General features: G+C 36.8%; 1 protein-coding gene and 1 long non-coding RNA gene across 5 annotated transcripts in view; one reads left to right on the plus strand and one right to left on the minus strand.

Moving 5' to 3' along the window:
• Positions 1-23,583, minus strand: part of LOC311067730 — a 134,191-nt gene that overhangs the window by 94,018 nt on the left and 16,590 nt on the right. Inside the window, exon 2 of the long non-coding RNA XR_014603269.1 lies at positions 21,670-21,834. This is a non-coding gene — a long non-coding RNA (uncharacterized lncRNA). The remainder of the gene's footprint in view (positions 1-21,669; positions 21,835-23,583) is intronic.
• On the plus strand, positions 156-10,779 carry LOC311067728 (uncharacterized protein). 4 transcript variants are annotated; one of them, XM_084089778.1, is made up of 8 exons: positions 156-300; positions 3,898-4,052; positions 4,904-5,041; positions 5,167-5,191; positions 5,525-5,557; positions 8,837-8,933; positions 9,027-9,074; positions 10,574-10,779. In XM_084089778.1, the coding sequence occupies exons 1-7, from the start codon at positions 276-278 to the stop codon at positions 9,067-9,069; spliced, it is 516 nt and encodes a 171-aa protein (XP_083945904.1). In that variant the 5' UTR covers positions 156-275; the 3' UTR covers positions 9,070-9,074; positions 10,574-10,779. The 4 variants fall into 4 exon arrangements, with proteins under 4 accessions (XP_083945904.1, XP_083945901.1, XP_083945903.1 ...); XM_084089775.1 differs by lacking the exon at positions 10,574-10,779 and adding an exon at positions 9,248-9,649; XM_084089777.1 differs by lacking the exon at positions 10,574-10,779 and adding an exon at positions 9,253-9,649.

Consider the following 23,583-nt stretch of genomic DNA (forward strand, 5'->3'; position numbering starts at 1 on the left):
GTATGTGAGCATGATTTTAATGAGAAAAAACATTAGGCAGGCAGAACGCAAGTACGCCGCGATGACGTCATGAATATGCTAATTGACGTCATCTAGCGACATTTAGCGACTTTAAGGGGAGGCGTTAGCTACTTTCCTTTGAAAATAGTTGGCAACACTGCACTGGACATAACACGTAACTTCATTGCCTCACTCTGCAACCGGACATCTCTCTCTCTCTCTCGTTAAATCAGGAAGTGGAGCTTTCAGCTTTTAATTTACTTTCAGCCTTCAAGATGTCAAGAGGTGCTGCTTTGCTCGGTAGGTTCTTTGATTATTACTAATTTGTCTTACATTTCTATGTACAAATGTTCATCTGTAGGTCTGCGGTAGCTACCACAAAATAACATGTTGGATTTAAAATAACTCTCTCGAAGTCAAAATGGTTGTGGTAACGTTAGTCCTATGTACGCATCCATAACCGGACTATATAAAGGTTGCAAGCTTGTTCGGCTTTGTATTGCAGTATTGACAGTCACGAGTCTTGAGTGGGTGTGGTAACTTTACGTAGGTTGATGTTTAGCAACGTTTGTTAGTAATTTAGCTTTAAATGGGGAAGGACATCAGATAAAGGAATGCATGATGGGGAAAGTTGTGCCGCGTTCCAGGCAACCTAACCCGTGTTTTTCCAACTCGTAACTGGGAGTACATCGATCTAGTTCACGGGTGGGAAGTCACGGGTTTGACTGCCGTTCCAGTGCACTTTCACTGGTATAAGGTTGGAAAAACACGGGTTACAGCAGGTTGCCTGGAAACGATGTACTCCCAGTTACGAGTTGGAAAAACTAAGCGTTTGTTCTCTTTTGACGGAACTCACACTCATGGGAACAGAGGCTTCACTCTTCTCTCTCGCGGTGCCACAGCTCGCACAATACAGCCCTGATTAATGAGTGACGACGGAGGACAGAATTAAACATTCAACATTCCCTTCGCAGCATTACGCTGTCATTCCTCCCCAAAACTCAAACTTAACGACAGAATCAGCACGATCGGTGATTGTTGTAAAATGCAGTCTAGCTATTGTTGCTAAATTGCAGGACGCGTTAAATAATTAAAAGAGCTATTAAAAGCACAAAACTCTGCGCAAGAGATGCTGTTCGCAGCTGCGGCGCGCGCTCCAAAACAGACCGAGACAAGCAAATTATACTTTGGGTTTCATGTGCGGGTCTAAACTATCAAATGTACACAAAAGTATGTCAAAATGACCGGCATGGAGATTCACTAAAAACAGTTTATGTCTTAAATGGACGTAGTTATGGAAATAGTTGGGAGAATATGGTGCACTTGGTCTTAAAGGGGCCGCAGTCTAATAAACATGCTGACGATTGCGCCATTACTGCGAATCAAACAACAAGAGAAAAATCACTCACAAGCTCTTGAAAGAATCACTTCAGCTTTAATAAGCATTAATCTATTTATGATAAATTATGCAGTGTTATTTTACATTTGATTACTTTATTAGATTTCTTTTTAGACCATAACGTTACCTGAACAGTATGTTACTAGACCTTCCTGAAATGAAAGCACTGTGTAGGCCTAACCCTAGGCTACTCCCCGGTCAATGCTCCGTCAACAGCCCAGACATGGAGCTACTTCAGCCACCAGTCTCCCCAGTCCCTGGTAAGATGCCAAACCCTGGTCCTTCGTCGGAGATGGCATCCGACTCAGAGACGGAGGTAGAGCCTACCGCGGCTGAGCTAGAGACTCAAAATAGTTAGTTTGGCAGCTCAGTAAGCATTTTAAACTTTTTTTTTATTTAAAATTTTTTTTTTTTATATACAGTTTAATTGTGCTTCAAATAAAAAAAAGTATTTACCTACACCTTATTCTTGTTTAAAATCATTTACACGATTACGATATAGGCTATATGAATAGAGTGTGATAAAAAGGTGACCTTGAAATTGTGGCGTTAAAGGTGATGCGAGCCGAGGAAAAATTTGGGTGCGCCCAAATTTTGTGCTGGTGCACCTAAATAAAAAACTTAGGTGCACCAGTGCAACCAAGGCAAAAAGTTAGTCTGGAGCCCTGCATGTAATGAAATATTAGTTATACTTTATCATACTTTTGCATTAAAAGGATAGTCCAGACAAAATTAAAATAATTATATTAAAATGTACATTTAAAAAAAGTAAAGTGGACACAGTTAGAGGTGTAACAATGTATTTTGTCAAAATATACTGCAATACAAAAATGCAAATCGTGTATAGTTCACCCAAAATGAAAGTTTAGACATTGAGGATAATTCCGTATTTTTAACTAAGCAGTATCAAGAATGATTCTTCCTGGTGTAATACCAAATTTAGCATTTTAGTGAACATTACATTTTGCTTACTGTTTATCAAATGTACATATAATTCTACTTGACTTTAAAATATTGTGAAATTGTTGAATTGTGAGATCGTGAGAAGAGGTGATATCATGCATCAAATCGCTAGTGACATGAGTGTATTATTACACCCCTGGTAACAGTTAATTAGGTGTAAAGAAGAAGATAATTATTTAGGTTTTAATGTAATGCAGCATGGGCAGTAGAAAATATTTGTGTTTTTTTTCTGTTATTTCTGCCTCTTTTTTTTTTAACCACATTTGATTAAGCAGATATGGTTATATACAATTTAGGGTTTTTTACACTCTCCTAGTTCACATATGACATTATACTATTAATTAGCCTAACTTTATAAATAACAGTAAATGTTAGTACAAACAAGCATGCTACATAGTAAGTAACTGAACTCAATTTTGTTTGTCTAATTAAAAGCCAATTGTATGGGCAGTTTCTTCCTCCCACGTCCTTAGGAAATCATTCAAAGATATTGAATCTGTCTACAAATTGTTTTTTCTATGAAAATGATTAAATTGTTTGTATCCGTTCCATGAGTAACAATGTCCCAGTGGATTCTGTGGCTTACAGGCTTCAGTAAAAGCTGTCTAATACTATGCTTGTGTACACACAGGGCTGCATTTCCTAAAAGCATCATAAGCCTAATTTGATTGTAGAACAACTGTCACCAATGATCTCTATTATCAACTTGCTTTAAAGGAAATGCAGCCCAATATGTACACAAAGTTATTCATTTGAAATTAACCATTATTTATTTACTGCAGTGTCTTGTACCAGACCATTTTATCTACTGTATACCTCATTGGCACAATCAGGAGATTGTACAGCACAATTACTTTTATATATCAGAATATACAAGGGGGAAATCTGTTAGAATGGATTATTGAATTGAATTACTTTGAAATATAACAATACTGTCATTTATTTATTTATCAAAGTACAAGTGAAATGATGCCCAGTGGTTTCTGAAAGTATACTTTGACGCTGTAGCAGAGGGACAAACATGCAGCAAACCGAATTTTGTGTGGTTAAAACTAAGGGAAGATAAGTATTATTCATCGTGTGGTTTGAGTGAAGATTAAACATTAGTCATGGCCAGACACGTTTGTCAAAACTTTATCTCATATTTGTTGATCACATATTAAATGATGTTTAAATATGATTAGCATGAAAGCTGCTTTTGACAAAGCTTGTCAACTTTTATGACTGAGTGTTACTCTTTATGAAAGACCTTTGATTATGGTGTAAACACTTGAGCTGTAATTTAGCTCTTGTCATCTGCTGATAATACATGAATGTGTGTGTTTGTCAAAATTGAGAGATTGGGCTCTCTAGACAAGGAGTTTTCAAACTTGTCCAGCGAACTAATATTTTAATAATACTTTCCAGATAATGCTTTATTAAATATTTACTCACTCTGTATAAATTAATCTTAAAATATGTTGTTATCTTCTGTATGTTCATTTTCGTAACGTTTTTCAAATGAACCTGATTGTTTCGTGCATTTCCTCTTTCAGTTGTGGCCGTGCTTCTGTGCATCATACTGTCATCACAGGCAGCTGATGTCCTGCAATGCACAGGGTGGAGACTGGATGATGGACAGTTCTCCTTTAATGCTTCATATGAAGTTAAGGAGGACATCCGTGACTGCGAGACCCAATGGCTTGTAGATGTAAATATTTTATGTCTTAAGAAAACATACAGTGCTAAGAATATGTTTGTGAACCCTTTGAAAATATCTGGATTTCTGCATTGATTACCCATAAAATGTGGTCTGATATTCATCCAAGTCACAATTAAAGATGAACACAATCTGACTTAACTAATAACACACAAACAATTATACTTTCTATTGAACATTTTATTGAAGACATTGAGTGATCATTAAAAAGGCCAACTATAGGAAAAAGTGAATGTCTGTCTGACTTCTCCACAAGATAATTGGAGTCAATTCAGGAGATAAGGCTGGAAGTGTGGGTTGCTCAGGTGCCCTGCCCTTTAAATAAAGGCACACAAAATCAATGCTTCTGGAAAAATGTTCTGTGGACAGTTAAGACAAAAGCTGGAAATTGGAACAATACTTAGTTGAAAGGAAAAAAAGGGCACTGTACACCAACACCAATACCTCTTCAATTATGAAGCATGGTGCCTCAGGGCACTTTGAAATCACTTGCATATTTTACAGGAGAATGTCAGGACAACAGTTCATGATGACCTTTAAGTTTTAGAGAGGTTAGGTGATGAAACAAGACAATGACTCAAAATACAATTGTTTCTGTGTTCTTAGTTAAGTCAGATTGTGAGAACTGTGAGTTAAATTAAGACCTGACTACATTTTATGAGTAATCAAACAGAAATTCGGATGACTAGGGTTGTTAGTTAAAACCTAAAGATGAAATGGTTACTAGTGTTTTTTTTTTCCCCAACAATGTGTGTTATAAACAATTCATTGCACATAGCTTCAGTGTAAAAACAAATGTATAAATTTTTTGTCATGCCATCCTCTCTCCCTCTCCTGATCAGGAAAAACTGGCTGGACTTTCTGATGCTAATGGAATTATAAAATGCATACCACCAGTTGTTGAGGCAACAGCGAACACAGCCATCTTACAGACCTGCCCTGAAAAACTTGAATGTCTGCTCATCTGCCCCACTGGCAATGTATTTGTTTTAATATTGTTAATTATTATGTTCTGCTAGGCCCTTAAATTAATTTAATTGCATACCTGAACTGACATTTGCACTATATGATTTCATTATGGACTCTGTTTTTACTTATTTTGCAGATCATTGAAAAGCAGCAGTGCTCTTGTAAGTAATTGATTTACTACTATGACTACACAATCTTAAATCATGCCCGTTTACCTTGACAATAGGATACTTCTTACTCTCTTAAGAATTTGCTGTCTGCAATACAAGCATACACGTAGATCAGTTTCCCATAACAAATCAAATTACTTTCTGTCTCAGATTTGTTTTATGATAGTTTTATGCTGTGCAGATTCTTTTACCAATAAATGTTGAAGCAGGTGTTTAATCTTCTGTACACCCACCCAGTTTAGCTCATAGTAATATCACGTGACTAAGAACAAAAAACTTGAGATTGCCCTAGTATGTGCACTGAGTGAAATGATTGTATTTCAGGTGATGCCACTCTTCCGACAACACTTCCTGAAGGTAAGGTCACCTGCTTATGTTATGTTATAGCGCTGATCTGTATCAAGCTGTTAACATGAAAGTGCTCAAATAAAGTGTTGCCACTGTACACTCAAACATTTTCTGTAGTCCAAAATAGCAACAAGCTAGTATCCTGTTTCAGAAACCAGAATGTACATGCATGTTGTAATTTTTTTGTAAGTTCTTTAGCATGTGAAACAATGTGAAGATAACACAAGCAAACACCATCCTTTGAGCAAAATGGACTGCAACAGTGACCTCCTGCTTTCCAGCAACTGTAGAATTTTTTTTTATAAGGATTTGTGAAATATCTGTAAAGGTTTATGAACCAAACTAACCATTGAGAATGAGAGTCTTGAATAAAAAACGTATAAATACAGTGGGGAGAACAAGTATTTGATACACTGCCGATTTTGCAGGTTTTCTTACTTACAAAGCGTGTAGAAGTCTGTAATTTTTATCATAGCTACTCTTCAACTGTGAGTGACGGAATCTAAAACAAAAATCCAGAAAATCACATTGTATTATTTTTAAGTAACTAATTTGCATTTTATTGCATGACATAAGTATTTCATACATCAGAAAAGCAAAACTTAGTATTTGGTACAGAAACCTTTGTTTGCAGTTACAGATCATACATTTCCTGTAGTTCTTGACCAGGTTTGCACACACTGCAGCAGGGATTTTGGCCCACTACTCCATACAGACCTTCTCCAGATCCTTCACGTTTCGGGGCTGTCACTGGGCAATACGGACTTTCAGCTCCCTCCAAAGATTTTCTATTGGGTTCAGGTCTGGAGACTGGCTAGGCCACTCCAGGACCTTGAGATGCTTCTTACGGAGCCACTCCTTAGTTGCCCTGGCTGTGTGTTTCTGGTCGTTGTCATGCTGGAAGACCCAGCCATGACCCATCTTCAATGCTCTTACTGAGGGAAGGAGGTTGTTGGCCAAGATCTCGAAATACATGGCCCCATCCATCCTCCCCTCAATACGGTGCAGTTGTCCTGTCCCCTTTGAAGAAAAGCATCCCCAAAGAATGATGTTTCCACCTCCATGCTTCACGGTTAGGATGGTGTTCTTGGGGTTGTACTCATCCTTCTTCTTCCTCCTCCAAACACGGCAAGTGGAGTTTAGACCAAAAAGCTCTATTTTTATCTCATCAGACAACATGACCTTCTCCCATTCCTCCTCTGGATCATCCAGATGGTCATTAGGCACATTTCCATTACAGATTTGCGCAAAATGTTTGTTGTTGTCTGTGAAATGGCGGCGTTTCCATTAACCAATGTTATGCGACTAAAACTTCTTCTCGCAATAAGTAAATCCAAAAACCATGGCAATGGACATTGGTAGATTTATGTACTATATCCCGGCCACTGCACTAGGCTAGCTATTATTATTAATCGAAGGAGACGTAGGCCTATGTGTATTTTCCAAGCATTAATGGAAGGAACGACCCTTATACTTGTGAGCGGCATGTATGAGTTGTTTCTGGGTGTTTCTCCCTCACATCTGCTTTGAGGTCTTGATTGTGGCATTTATTTGAGGTTTAGAATCCATTATTCCTGTAATTCTTTTGTCATATATGAATTTAATAAAGAGCTCTGTCTCTATTCTGTCCAAACATACCGCGTCATCTACGTCAGGTGACCTGTAAGTGCATAAAAACTGTTTCCAAAACTGAAAAAACCCTCATGCGAGCACCTCATGCGAAGTTTTTGCGAAATCGACGTGTTTCCATTGGGCGTATTTTCAATCCGCAATTTCAATTTGTGCAATTTGAAGGGCAATGGAAACGTGGCTATTGGCAAACTTCAGGCCTGGACATGTGCTGGCTTGAGCGCAGGATTTTAGGATTTTTGTCTATCCATGACAGCGTAGTCATGTTACTAATGGATGCACATGTAACCATGTTACTAATGGTTTTCTTTGAGACTGTGGTCCCAGCTCTCTTCAGGTCATTGACCAGGTCCTGCTGTGTAGTTCTGGGCTGATCCCTCACCTTCCTCATGATCATTGATGCCCCACGAGGTGTGATCTTGCATGGTGCCCCAGACCGAGGAAGATTGACTGTCATCTTGAACTTCTTTCATTTTCTAATAATTGCGCCAACAGTTGTTGCCTTCTCACCAAGCTGCTTGCCTATTGTCCTGTAGCCCATCCCAGCCTTGTGCAGGTCTACAATGTTATCCCTGATGTCCTTACACAGCTCTCTGGTCTTGGCCATTGTGGAGAGGTTGGAGTCTGTTTGATTGAGTGTGTGGACACTGTGTATTTTATACAGGTAACGAGTTCAAACAGGTGCAATTAATACAGGTAATGAGTGGAGAACAGGAGGGCTTCTTAAAGAAAAACTAACAGGTCTGTGAGAGCTGGAATTCTTACTGGTTGGTAGGTGATCAAATACTTATGTCATGCAATAAAATGCAAATTAATTATTTTATTTATTATAATTAATTCATTATTTTAGTGATTTTCGGGATTTTTGTTTTAGATTCCGTCACTCACAGTTGAAGTGTACCTATGATACCTAATATGAAATTATAGACCTCTACATGCTTTGTAAGTAGGAAAACCTGCAAAATTGGCAGTGTATCAAATACTTGTTATTGCTAAATATTCAAATATGTATGTAGTTTAAGAGCATAGACATACTGACATAATTACGTAGCTTACAATGATTCATGGTAGTGGACTGTAACTGCTGAGCATTTTTGGCACATGCTCTTTTTCATAGTAAGAGCTTGTGGGAAATGTAGTTGTTCACCGAAAATTTGGCTCTATTAAACTTTTTCTTTAAAAAAAAAAACACTCTAAAATCACTCACTTGTATCTTCTACAGCATTTATATTATTGCTTAATCTCTGATATGTTAGTTTTTTTGTTTTTGTTTTTTCTTTTCTTTTTTTGTTTTTTTTTAAACTTCCCATATAGAAAATGAATGAGATTTTTACTTCTGGGTCCTGACTGATATGCTGAAGGTTCTTCACAGGGATTTCAGAGGTTGTTTTATTACAAGCAAAGCAATTAATGAAAGCCTTGTGTGTATTTGTGTAAACAATGATAAATATTTTAAAATGACAGTTCACCCAAAATTAAAAATAGTCATCATTTTATCTCCCTCAAATAGTTCCAAATCTGTATGACTTTTTCTTCTGTGCAAGAAAGAAGATATTTTGCCTTTGATTTTTTTTCTTGGTAAATTATGTACTTTATCTTAAAGTGCTCTAATATTTTCACACCTCTCTGTTGTATCTTTATGTTTGTTTGTTTTCCCAGTGGGTTTTCCTAACTGGGGCATTGGTGTTCTGATTGGAGCTTTTGGGGTGTTGGTGACTGTCACTGTCATCATTGTGCTTCGTCAGAAAAGACAAAGGTAAGGTCCTCTTAAAAACTGGCATGAACAAGATAAACACATGGCTATGAGTAATATTTGTCTTTTAATATTTGTGTAATTCTGTGTTTTTAGGCGAGGATATTCTTCTGGCAGTGCAGATCACACTAATCTTTGATTCTGGTATGTAGCATCATTGGTATTTTGTCAAATACTGCAGTAACGATGTTTATGAATAGTCCAAATCATTATCTATTATCCTTTGAAATAAACTACATTATATTAAGCAGTAAATTATAATACGCACTGCAGTGACTACAGTTTCTAAAAGGCTTTCCCTTTCCTTTTTATTTAAGCACAGAAGAAGCCACATCATTGCACCTGGGCATTTCATCTTCAGTCATTTATAACTATACTCTTATCTTTCATATAGCAAGGCCATAACCATATTATGGCCCTATTTTATAGTATTAGTTCTATTATTCTATTTATGCTGGCATAGTTTGAAGGATTTTGTTTCTTGTCAAGTAAATTGTGATTGAGACACTGCGGTTGAGAAATTGTGATAGGCAAACCTACACGAAGCTACATGATGAAGTAATTATATTATTTAGTTATATATCATTGAACCATATATTTATATATAAATACTGCTTGTGTCCACTTATAAGGTGCACATATGAAAACAATGTATATTGAACATATTTTATCATAAAAAAATTATTTTGTGTCCGTTATGCAAATGGGCATGTTATATATAACTGTATATATATATATATATATATATATATATATATATATATATATATATATATATATAACTATAAATACATAACTACATTTTATTGTAACTTAATCTATTTAACTTATAGGATAACTTAATACTTGTAACTATATAATTCATATTATGAATATATCTATCACTGGTCCAATCGGTTTGTCTGAAAGAACTTGGTGGATTGCATAGCACTATAGTGTGCAATGCATAAAAGTAACTGTATGACCAGGGCAAGTATTTCTGTTAATTTCTGCTGTGGAAGCAAAATGAAATGAAATGCTGTGCCAGTGAGTACACATCACATCTATTGCATTACTAGTTAAATTCACTTAGCATTAACACTGCTTCAGATCTGCCATCAAATTTGAATGTGTGTGTTTGAAAACTATACAATAACTAACATTATCTAGAATGGTTGGGGGTGGGGCTATATAGCCCATAAAGAGAGCATCAAAATGCTCTTTATATGGGCTAAAATGCTCTCTGACAGTTATTTCCTCCCTATACTGTAGCCATTGATGTACTGTATATTCATGTGTCATCTCCATTGGTGGTGGTTGACGAGATTCCCCCTTCCATATGTAAAGCGATTTGAGTACCCAGAAAAGCACTATATAAATGTAACAAATTAAATTATTATAAATATTAATGCTGTGTTCACTATCACATTGTAGGAAAGGAAACCCGCACTGCTAGATTTGATCAGATGTGTATCAAATGTCTGTTTAAAACATTATACGTGTCATGAATAATGTTTAGTAATATTTGCTTAGCTATTGTATTGCATGGAATCACTTACTCTTTGTAATGATGTATATTCCTTTTTAAGCACTTCTGTCTTGGATTTCTGTTAATAAAATACTGCCTGTGCCTGATTTATTTGATTTATTTTTCTACACCACAGATAAGATAAAAGAGTGCAGCTGAGAAGAGTATTGCCTGATGACTCACTAACCCTTAACACTGACCGAGTCTGTAACTCATTATGTCATCTGAAAGAAAGCTGAGCTCAGAAATATGCTTCTGGTGGGTTTGTCTGATACTGAAGTGGTCTTTGAGGTCTCCAGCTCATTCAATGCTCTGTCAATACAATATACCCTCAGTCTCAATCAGTTAATCACATCTGAACAGTGAATTTAATCTCGAATGTAACATTTCAAAATTAATATTTATTTACATCTCAAAAAATTGGCACCCAATAAGTTTTTTTTTTGTTAATGTTAATGCATTAGGTTTTGAGAAATATTTTTTACAACATTTATTAATATTAGGTTTAATTAAAATGTAAAAAATAATAATAATAATTCTGATGGTAGTTTTAATAAGGTTGATAGCTTCTATAACAGGAGTAACGCTGCGTCCAAAATCGCATAGCCTACTGTCTGAGTAGGTACTACAATTGAATTTAAATGTTCTTCGCAACCGTTAAAAAAGTGCGTTCTATATAGTATGGGTGCTTCTCAATACTCAAATTGATGCTGCCACGTTTTCTCCTCCGTCCTTCAACCTGTGACCCAGAAACCAACCGAACTCCATCATCTTGAAGGGTATTTCAATTCTTTTCACCATGAGGTGAGGAACGAGGAGTGAGAAAGCTCCCTGAGGAGTCATGAGCGAGGATCCTTTAATAAATCCTCTCGAACGGCTTAATTGGATTGTAGACATGGGTTGACGCGATGTTATAATTATGAGATTTCAACTTGTAAAAATCATTCACATCCTCGTAAATCACAGAATTACAATACTTATACGTATTGTTTATTGTAAGTTCATGATACCTAATGCATTAACTAATGTTTTTAAGTAATTAAACAGGGCAGTATATTCTGCACACCCAGTTTATGGCCTGATATATTCTATACACTTAAATGACCAGAGCTGGCTAAAACCACCAGTTCCAGTTCATTGGCTAGCTGTTTTGCAATATTTAGGAATCTGCACACATATGTTTGCCGGGAAACTGTTGATCAGATGATCACCCTGCCAGGAAACATTTGTTTATGTAACCAGCAGCAACAAAAGACCAAAATATTGTAAAAGTTTACTTGCCATTTTAGTACAGAGTAATATTCCCATGACCCCACAAGCATGCTTTATGTATCATTTCTGCAAGGAATGTCACAGACATTTTGTACTAAAACAGGTATTCTTTCACACCTAGTATTTGTAGCAACAGCAATAGAGACAAACATCGCTGCACTGTAGATTTAAATGCTGGGGTTTTCCAAAGTACACGTGGTTTCAGCTGTAAGCTTTTGACTGTCTGACTGATAATGTGCCAGTAAGATTACCTCACTCACACCTCAGGAAATGATGCAGGATGGTCTGACAGTTACTTCAGCCACTTATATGGCAGATAAATAATCACACCACTATTTGCTCATCACACTTCCTTAGACATGTCCCCTGTTTGGTGTGATAAAATAGTGCATCTTCAATACTCTTCTCACCATTTTTTGTCATCCATTACTTTTATTCCACCATTACATAATTAAATATTTTCTAGCTTCTGAGAAGTGTCAAATACCTACACATTTATGTCCACAGTCATAAATCTCAAAACATCTGATTCTTTTGCTTTGTCTATGTTGGTGTTGACCTAATTATTCATGCCTTTTACCCAGAACATTATTGCATTATCATTTTCTAAGTTCTTACATAATGTTGTTATGAAACAAAACTGTGCAGTTTGAAGCAAATACAACATTTGCAATAGTTAGTAAAATTATATTTATATAGCATTTTTAAAGCCACAACACACAAAGTGCTTTACACAATATGAAAACACACTTAAGAATACAGCCATGAAGAGCTACACAACATATGAACAAGCAAAATTTAATATAAGTATAAAATATCAAACCCCAAAACACAGAAAAAGACATCACAAAATATTATCTATACAAATAAGTTTGTAAACAACATTTAAAAAACAGACACAATAAGATTAAAAACAATAAGATTGTTGTACTTTTGCTTATCACATTTTTTATGATATTTGAAATAAGTTTTGATAAATGGCTACACAAGTTAATGCGAATAGGGAAGTGAGTCTATCTTGTCAATAGTTTTGCACCTTGAAAGGAACTTTGCACGTCATAGCCACAACAATGGCCTGAGGGTGTTTGGTTGGTTTTGATAACTTGACACATAACTAGACTTTTTATCTACATGTTAAAAGAACTATAGAAATATTATGATTGACCAGACGGGCAGGGCTGTAACACTTTTTTCAAACTTCTACTGGATCCTGCTTGCTTGAAAAGAGTCAGTGTAGTTCCACATTTGCCACAATTGTGAGAGTGACTAACATTTGCAAACACTACTGTTTAAAAAAAAATGCATCCATTTACCATTTTCCCATCTTGTTTGCCATATTGTCCATATTTGCATTGACCGATGAGAGAAAGTTTAAAATCACTCTCTGGTCTTTCCTAAAGAAGAACTGATTTTATCATCCTCCTTTTTTTCTGGTCAGAGGTGTGCTCCGTTTACTATATTATGATTTGTTCTTATGGCCACGTCCCAGGCTCATGAGTTAAAGAGAGACAGGAAGTACACCCACACTTCCTGAACTTCTGTTCAAGAAGAATATGTGCTATTTATAGTAGCTGCAAACTTGATTGTGAACCGCAATGATCATTACAGGATTGATAGTTCCTGCACATAATCTTTGCATATCATCTAAAAAAGCAACCAAAAAAGTAAACATTTTAAAATTATTTGATAATGAAAACATGATTAAATTTGAGACTCTCTTCAGCAACCCCCACACTGTGAGAGAGAGAGAGAAAAAAAAGGAAAAGGTAATTTTCTGCCAGGAGGACAATTATCCTTTACGGACATTTCCTTTAACTCAAAACAACAATGTACTGCATAACCGAAAAGTCAACTTAGAAACTTCCTTTATATTAACACAGTACATTGCTTTTCAGATGCACAGTGCACCCCTCCCAACATAGGCCGTGAAGTAATTGGTACAGATGTGATATAATTATGTAAATTATTTTATGTGCAGATGATGACTACAGAGTTATTTACACAATACTAGTGTAAGACTCTGAATTTGACCTAATTTTGATGTTACTCATACTGCTGGTTAAAAATGCCCCTTATTTATTCATATGGGTAATTTCCTCTCGCCAATACTGAATATAAAAGCTTAAAATGTATATTGTATAGCTCTTCTATTGTAAATATGCAGGGCCGGCCCGCGGCATAGGCGGAATAGGCAAATGCTAGGGGCGACACTCATCCATAGGGGCGCCAAAATGAGTGAATGAGTGATTTTTTTTTTTTTTACTAATACTATTTTAAAACCATTCATTCGAAATACTACCAAATAAAGCAAAAAAGACACTGTGAAAGTTTCCTGATTGTGACGGATGGCCGAATTTACATGACACATTATAAATTAGCATTATAGTCTGCAATAGATACAGTGTCAAAAAGAAGAGAAGTGGATAAAAGGGGATAAAGACAGAGGTAAAGTGATGGAATAAATGAACAATTTATCTAATTGCATAGTAGTAAGATACTATAATTTAATGGCAATTATTTTACCTTAAACTTTATGCTAGCAGTTGTTCTGAGTTCTCCAGAGGCCCCAGACAGTGTGATGTCTGTCTTGTCAGTCATGTCAGTTTTTTAGATGCATTTAGGCCTACTATCACTTTTTTAATTAATGTTTTACTCTTTGTGCAGTTTTGGGGGGGATATATGGCTTTTTTTCTTTCTTTCTTTTTTTTTTTTTGTTGCCAAAATTAGTAATGATATTTATATACAGGTTTATTAAAATAGCAATGTTTTATGTAAAATTCACATTTAAGAAGACATTTCTCAGTTTCGTTCATGGTGAAAACATGAAACGTGCCATAGTGCCATTTAGTGGAAGATTGCTACCATCAACTGGAAAACAAACACTTTTGCTTGTGCTCCATGAATAGTTTGTGCAAGACATTTGGACGATGACATCACTGTTTTATCCATAGTGGCTATATATGAATGAACTAAATAATAACTTATTTACAACAAAAATAAACCATCACTGAACTTACTTAAGCTGGACTATGACACTATTTTCTTCTAGATCTGCTGTACAGGAGAAGCAAACTTTTTTTGCATTATTTGTTATCACTGTAAAGCTGCCTTGAAATAATCTGTATTATAAAAAGCACTATATAAATAAAGGTGACTTGACTTGAATGCTAGATAATGCTCTTGCTATTTGTGTCTAGGCTGCAATGTGTGTATATAATATATATATATATATACAGACCCTTTCCAAAAAATTTGAATATCATGGAAAAGTTTATTTATTTCCATAATTCCATTCAAAACGTTAAACTTCCATAGATTATAGATTCAGGGCCCACAACTTAAACGATTTCAAGTATTTAGTTGTTTATTTGTACATAATTTGGGCTTCCAGCTCATAAAACCCACGAAAACAGGATTTCAGAAAATTAGAATATTACATGAAATCACACAGTAATTACACAGTGATACCATGGTCATTGAACCAGGTTTTGGTTCTTTTGGCAGTGTGGGCAGGTGCAAATCCTGCTGGAAAATGAAGTCAGCATCTCCATAAAGCTTGTCTGCTGAAGGAAGCATGAAGTGCTCTGAAAATGTCCTGGTAGACAGCTGTGTTGAGTGGACAGCACAGTGGACCAACACCAGCCGATGACATGGCTCCCCAAACCAACACAGACTGTGGAAACTTCACACTGGACTTCAAGCATCTTGGATTGTGTGCCTCTCCATTCTTCCTCCAGACTCTGGGACCTTGGTTTCCAAATGAGATGCAAAATTTGCTCTCATCAGAAAAGAGGACTTTGGTCCACTGTGCTTTATTAAATCCAGAGTCAACGCAGCCGTCTACCAGGACATTTTCAGAGCACTTCATGCTTCCTTCATTTAATCTATGGAATAGATATATATATATATATATAGGCTAAATAATCATGAACACAATGACGGGGTGAAATGGGCTGTGATGCATGGGGCACCAGGTAAAAACTTGCCTAGGGCAGCAAATTGGTCAGGGCCGGCCCTGTAAATATGTCATATAATGTGAATTAATATGATAATGAAAAGTATGGTCAATTAAAGCCATTTAGATTTAGTGATTTATTGATGCATTCAGTTGCAAGCATACACATAATGCTCAATTCATTTTGTGAAATCCCCTGCTGTGGTTTCCATAAGATAATTTTTATGTCTACATGACTTATTTATTTCTTCAGATCATTTTACAAAGTAAATCAATACTCGCCTCTAACATGGGCCAAGTCTGTGACTTATGTCAGATAGCTGCTCACAACTACACCCCTGGTGGGTCTTTCTTACACTGAAGTGGTAATTTGAGGTCATCAAGCTCAATCAACACAATATCATCAATATCCTCAATCAATTTGAGGAGAACAGATAAATCATCATCCAAGTATTATTCATATAGCTTTACAACAGCAGCTTTACAGATCCTTCTTTTGAGTATTTCCCTTTCTTATGACCTGCTTTTGTTCATTAAAACTTAACTGATTACTTTGACATATATCTAATTATTGTCAAAATACTTAAAGATATAGTTCAAGTATTAAGACAATGGCAATTATGCATTGTGTTATGCATTGGGTATTATGCAATGGCATAACAGACAAAGTAATAGGCTTGCAATTCTGGGTGTGAATGACATTATGATGAATGAGTAACATTATACTTCATGACACAACATGGTTAGTGTTGCAGAAACTGAATGTGCACATAACAGTACAGCACTTTGTTTGTATCTGTATTGAAAAGTCATATTTGAAATATCTGTGGTTGACATTGACAGTGTTGTATGAACTCATACAGCAAGGTCTAGGCTCTATAGTCGCTTCAGTTGGCCAAGGACTGCTCACGAAGAGGCTGTCTGACTGATATGTAAAGCGACTAAGTTTGTTGTTTTCAATGTCATATTTAGGGTATCTGCAAGTAATGGGCATGACGAAAAGTTGGGGTGTGCCAAAAGGTCTTTATTATTGGTCGCGAAAGCTGTCTGTCAGAGCACACCTACTTTTGGCACTCCCTTTACTCAGGATGTCTTCATTCATCCACAGAAAACCTCTCGGTTGCTCGACGTAACCGTGGTTCCCTGAGAGGAGGGACGAGACATTACGTATGGGGGAAACCCTTTTCCTCGAAATAAACGGGAACAATACTTATGATTGTGTGTAGTTTACTTAGTGGTTGGCTATTAAGTTACTCACGGGCGCAAGAGAATTCACAGCCTCCTCGGCCTCCAGCAGCGCTGCCTAGAGACGACCTAGTTGAAACACACGCCGGGTAGGTCGTTCAATAGCTACTCAGCCTTCTTCTCTTGCAAGGACAGAACGTGCGGTGCAAAAGAGGGAATATCCAGGTTGTAAAATCTCGCAAAAGTGTTTTGAGAAGAGACAACCAGCCTGCCGCGAGGCAGATGTCCTGTATAGACATACCTTTAACCCAGGCCCATGAAGATGCCAAACTCCTGGTGGAGTGGGCACGCACTCCCATTGGGCAGTTGAGTCCTCGGGAAGCATAGCTAGACGCACAGCTTCCACAATCCTGTGTGGCATTCTCAGTTTTCACAGCGGGCCGCCGTTCTTAGCGCCCACAAAGCAGACGAAAAGCTGCTCCGAAGTTCGAAACTGGCTAGTTAGTTCTGTCTACCTAAGAACGCAACGTTCCCTGTGCCCAGTGCGCGCCTCTGTGATACTGAATCAGTGGTTGGCTGGGGGGAGCAGAGCGCGCGTGTGTATTGTATAACCTGCACTCTGAACGGCGTTAAGAGCACTTTAGGTGTGTGTCTGGGCGTGAGCCTAATCATACAATCGCCTGGCCCCGGGCCAAACAGCAGACAAACACTGCTGACAGACTAGTGGGCATAAATCACCCGCACGCTAGCGCGAGCAGCAGCTCTTTCAAGAGAGAGCACTTTCAAGTCGCTCGATCCGGCCGTCTCGAAGGGGTCAGACAGCGCACTGCACTGATGATAAGTCCCATTTTGGCATTTGGCAAAGGCGAGGAGGATTCAGCCGTCACACCTCTCGGAGAAAGCTCGTTACTAGGGTGTGCTTTTTGTTGATTGCAAAAAGTATTATTCCCATGACCCCCACATGCATGTTTTATCTATATCGTCTGTGCAAGGAATATCACATACCTTTAATACTGAAACAGATATTCTCAGCACATACAGTACCTCATATTTTGTCACAACAGTAACACACTGGAGTGCAGGGAATTCCCAAAGCATGTGATGTTTAAGCTCTGGTCAGTTACCAAGTTAACAACAGAACATGTCTACTGCTGATTCATACAGCCAATCACATGCCAGTATAAGATCACCTCATATCTCAGGAATCACAGAACAGGAAATGATGCAGGAGGAATGAACTGTAATATAACCCTGTGTACAGATCACACCTATTCTATTTTCTCCTCAAGGCAAAGAATTCATTAGTGGAAACATGCTCAAATTCGTGACTAAACTTTGCACTGTTGTTTGGAGTGCCTTCTGAGGGAGGTTCATTTGTCACTTTTCTTGAGTCATCTATCATTTTTACTACACAATTTCACTATGGGAAGTGTCAAATAGCCACCCACATATGTCCACAGTGATAAATAACAAAACACATGTTTTCTTTGCTTTGTGTGTGTGGAAGTTGACCTAACTATTCATCAATCAAACAGGTATATATATCAATCAATCAGGCTTTTTATTTATATGGCAAAAAAAGAGGAAAAAAAGAAACAAGCCCTATAAGCAGACGAGGAGGGCTGTAATACTTGTTTTAATGTACTTCTACTGAACCCACAATGCATTTAAAAAACATTTAAAAAAAATTATATAATATGTGTGTTGACATTGTGAATTTCGAAACAACACTCTAGTCTTCTCTAAAGTAGAACATTAATTCACTTGGTTCCATGGCCGGTTGCACAAACATAGACTAATGATTTGACTAATGATAATGAACCTTAGACATGCTTAGACTAATATTAAAAGTTAGTCATGAATTTTTTTTTAAAGTCAGTTACATAAAAAGGTAGAGTAGTCTAAATGACATTGGAAAAGTATGACTGATTAGAGATTATCTAGTTCTTATGACTAGAAGAGCTCAGGAATCCACCCCTTCAGTGAGTGGGCAAACATTATTCGGTGACATCCCTGACTAACCAAAAAATAAAGTAGGAAGATTTTATTTTTATTTTTGTTATGACTGTCTGTTGGAAGACTTGAGTGAAAAGCATTGATTGAAATGTAACATTTACATAGATAATGCAAATGATGTGCTAATGGGTTTCGTTTACAGATTTACTAAACTCCTTTGGGGTCAAGCAAAACGTCACTAGACACTAGATTTAATTATATCACGTGGAACCAATCATACTGATAGATATTCTACAGCAAAGTGATGATATCACTCATCACTTTGTAACGTGCATGCTGCGTACTGCTGATATTTGCCATATCACATGATGTTATCAACCATGTAGAACAATTATCCCAATCTAAGATTCACAAATAACCTGCATGATCTGTCTCAGCCGCTCAGTGCACCCAAACACACAAATGAACTTGAGGAAATAACTAGGAGTATGGGCACCATTTTCTCTATTAGAAACTGTTGCACCCATCAGATTAGGTTAGAGAGAAGAGAATGTTGGAGAGAAATGTACTGCACCATGGTACAACAGTAATACTCACGCTATCAAGAGAGAATCTCAAAATCTATAGTGCGCAAATGGAAACAAACTCATTTAGACGTCTTTAGAATCTTGTAGAAAGACAGCATGTCCCACATGTCCCAGATGAGCATCTCTGCAAACTCATAGAAAATAACCAAAGGTTTTTGTTTAGTACAGTGGCTGGATTAACAAATAAACTGACATCACCTGAACTGAGTATTCCATTACAAGTTGGTCAAACTATGTAGTTGCAGTGCTTTACAACTATAGGACAGGAAGAGCTAAATAAATGTATCATTGCATCTAAACCAACAACGTGTTTATTAGATCCAATACCCACTAAACTACTGAAAGAGTTGTTACCTGTAGCAGAAGAGCCTCTTCTCAGTATTATATAACTTATTATTCTCAGTATTATTAACGTCTGTTACAAATGACATACTTCTAGCTTCTGACCAAGCCTGTGTCTCAACACAAGTTTTACTTGATCTTAGTGCTGTTTTCCACACTATAGACCATAAGATACTCTTAGAATGACTACAAGATTGCACTGGTATTCAGGGACAGTCATTAAAGTAGTTTATCAGACCGTTACCATTTTGTCCATTAAAACGGGAAAAAACCTGTTTAAAAAGGGGTTAAACAAGGGGATGTAAAAGATAACATCAGTAAATTATTGAGTGCCGCAAGGATCTGTGTTAGGCCCTCTGTTATTTTCAATATATATGCTGCCACTTGGTAATATTATAAGAAAACATGGAAATAGTGTCCACTGTTGATACTTAGTTTTATTTCATCAGGACCAGATTATCCAAGTTGACAGAGTGTGGTAAACATAATATATTGGTTGACCTGTAATTTCCTTCTATTAAATTCAGATAAGACTGAGGTAGCCTATTACTTATTGGATCAAAAACTTGTACACAGAATCTACAATTTGCATTTAGAAGGATGTACTGTTACTTGATCCTCTACAGTAAAAACATGGGTGTTATATTTGACAGCAACTTGTCTTTCGAAAATCATATTTCATATGTTACAAAAACAGCCTTCTTCCACCTCAGAAACATTGCTAAGCTACAGAAAATGCTATCTGTTCCTGTTTCTATTCTGTTTCATGCATTCTTGGCCTCTAGACTGGATTACGGTAATGCATTACTAGCTGGTTGTCCTGCACTGCTGCATCCTTAATAAACAAGCTGCAATTAGTCCAAAATGCAACTGCTAGAGTTCTTACCAGGTCAAGAAAATAGCATCATATAACAACAATTTTATGATCTCTACACTGGTAATAGGTAACCAGTCCCATTTCAATTACAAAGTATTGCTACTGACCTATAAGGCCCTAAATGGTTTAGCTCCTGTGTATTTAACTGATCTTCTATATCGCCCTACAATCCATCACGCTCTTTAAGGTAAAAAAAACTCTGAATCAACATGCACCAATGATTCTTTTGAATTTGATCTATTTTCTATGCCAAAGTAGATCAACGCTCACCTATAACATGGGCCAAGTAACCCATAATAACAGATAGCTATGATCACAAATACAAATGTGAGGGGGTCTCCAACTCATTCAACACACAATATCATCAATTGGTTCTCCATATCTGAATTTTATCTAAAAAATAAAAAAGCCATAAATCCTACACGTGTCATATATACATATTTTATTTTATTTCCTTCTGGAAACAGTGCCATATGCTCTTTTACGGACACTATGCTCTTGACTATTTTCTTCCACACAGATCAAAGCATAGTAAAAAATCAAGTGGCTCAAATCAAAGTAAATGCTTTGTTGTCTTACAACATAAAGTACAAAGATATTGCTTAATGCGTGCAACTTTAACCAGAATATTAGAGAATTATATTTGATTGAAAAATCCAACTTCAATTTTGTCAGACAAACTATTTTAAAAGTCGGTTTAACTATCAAATGTATAAAAAGTTTACATTACATCAAATAAATAAATTAAGGTCAATTTTAGTCCATTTAGTATAGGAGCAACTTAAAATCTTAAAAAGCATGAACTTAGAATGTCAAGTAAGTGCTCAACAGCTGTTTTTTGTCTGTGTTTTTTTACAGTGCATCCTACAAATGTTTCAGAATAATGATACTCATTTCAAATATAAATATCATGCATTTAGTTTGTATTTTTCAATTGAGCTTAACCTTTTTTTTAACTTAACACATCCACCGACCTGTTAGCAGACATTTGTTGTGATGTTGAATACTTGAATACACTCGTCTATCAAGTCAAATGTTCAATAAAATGCATGCCTTACCAAGCTGGTGTCCATTTTCAGACACGTAGTCCTCGGTTTTCTTTATCCAAACAGCATAGTAATCCACAGTTCAGAAAACAGAGTTGCATAATCTTACTTGAAAAAATTCACGCTGAAGTAAACTGCTGTCAGGGTTCCAAGTCCAGTGAACCGCCAGCTGCATTTCTGAAAATAAAACACGAAAATGTCCAAACCTGTATGCATTTCTTTCTTCTGCAGAACACAAAAAGATGAAAAATGTTGGGACCTGTACAACATTGGAGCCCAAGAAAGATAAGCATAAAGTCTGACATGACATAAGGGTTAGTAAATGATGGCAGGATTTTTGTGTGTAGTGAACTATCCATTTAAACCTGTTTTTGTTTCAGATCTTTCTGTTGTGACTTTTCTACGTTCACACAGGAGCAGAATGTGGTTCAATTCAATTCAATTCAATTCAATCAACTTTATTGATCCCACAAGGGGCAATTTGTTAAGAGCAGCATGTATACAACAGTACATAACACAAATCACACACATTATTCGCAACATACAACTGTTAATCAATATGTGCACTTTTTTCCTCTTTTTCTCTTCCTTTCCTCTTCCTTCCCTCCCCTTCTAAAAAAAAAAAAACCCAAGGAGCCCTACACAGAGTTTAAAAGTTTGATCGCAGAAGGAATAAAAGATTTGGAATGGCGGTTCGTCTTACACACAAAAAGCGCATAACGACGCCCAGAAGGCAACAGAGAAAATTCACCTGCAAGCATGTCCCGGAGAGGCAAGGATACTCACTGCCTTCCGAACTATTTGTTGGTTACAGAAGACATTAAGGTCTCTCTGTTTCACATCGATAATTTTTGAACAGATTTTTACAATGTTGTTCAGGCTATTCCTGTCTTTAACTGTCAAGTTGTGGAACCAGCAGATTGTGAAGAAAAACTTAAAAGACTCTCAATAAAAGACTGGTAAAATCTACACAGGATGACCGGCGTGACAGAGAAAGAGTTTAGTTTGCGGAGAAGGTGAATTCTCTGTTGCCCCTGCTTCATGATGGCAGCGCTGTTTACATCAAACTTAAGATGGTCATCAAAAACAGTGCCCAAGTATTTATATGATGAGACAATTTCCACCTTTACATTATGTATGATGCTCTCAGAAGCAGTATCTCTATTTCGGCCAAAGTCAATAATTAATTCTTTGGTTTTAGATACATTTAAATCAAGGCAATGGTTATCACACCATGAGATAAAGTCAGTCAGAGCATTCCCATGGTCAGGTACTGGACCTTGGAGTAGTGACATCGGAAAATTTCACCAAATAGCTGTTCTCCTGAGCGCCTCTGCAGCCATTTGTGTACATGATAAAAAGAAGGGGTGAAAGGACACACCCTTGAGGTAATCCTGTAGAGAGCAATAAGGGATCTGATAAATGGCCATTTACAAATACCCTCTGCTCTCTAACAGTTAAAAAATCTAAAATCCATAAAACAAGTTGGTGAGACAAGTTAAAATCACACAGCAGCTTGTCTATTAAAATATATGGTTGCACTGTATTAAAAGCTGAAGAAAAGTCTGCAAATAGAAGCCTGGCATGGGATTTTGGTTTGTCTAAATGCTTATATACACTATTCAAGATAAAAAGCTTTGCATCCTCTACTCCCCTCCCCGCTCGATGAGCAAATTGCAGGGGGTCCAGTCTACCCTCTACAGATGATAACACCAAGTTTTTAACGATTTTTTCAAATACCTTCATAATTAGTGAGGAGGATTTCCAAAGAGTGGGAACCACACTGCTCTCCAGTGACATCTGAAAGATGTGCTAGAGGACACTGCTCAGCTGATCGGCACAATAGCGCAGTGTCCGCCCACAGACAAGATCAGGTCCAGGGGCCTTCCTTATATTGACCTTACTCAGCTGGTCCCTGACACACTC

The sequence above is a fragment of the Abramis brama genome (assembly GCF_963993115.1).
Source record: "Abramis brama genome assembly, chromosome: 17".
NCBI lineage: Eukaryota > Metazoa > Chordata > Actinopteri > Cypriniformes > Leuciscidae > Abramis > Abramis brama.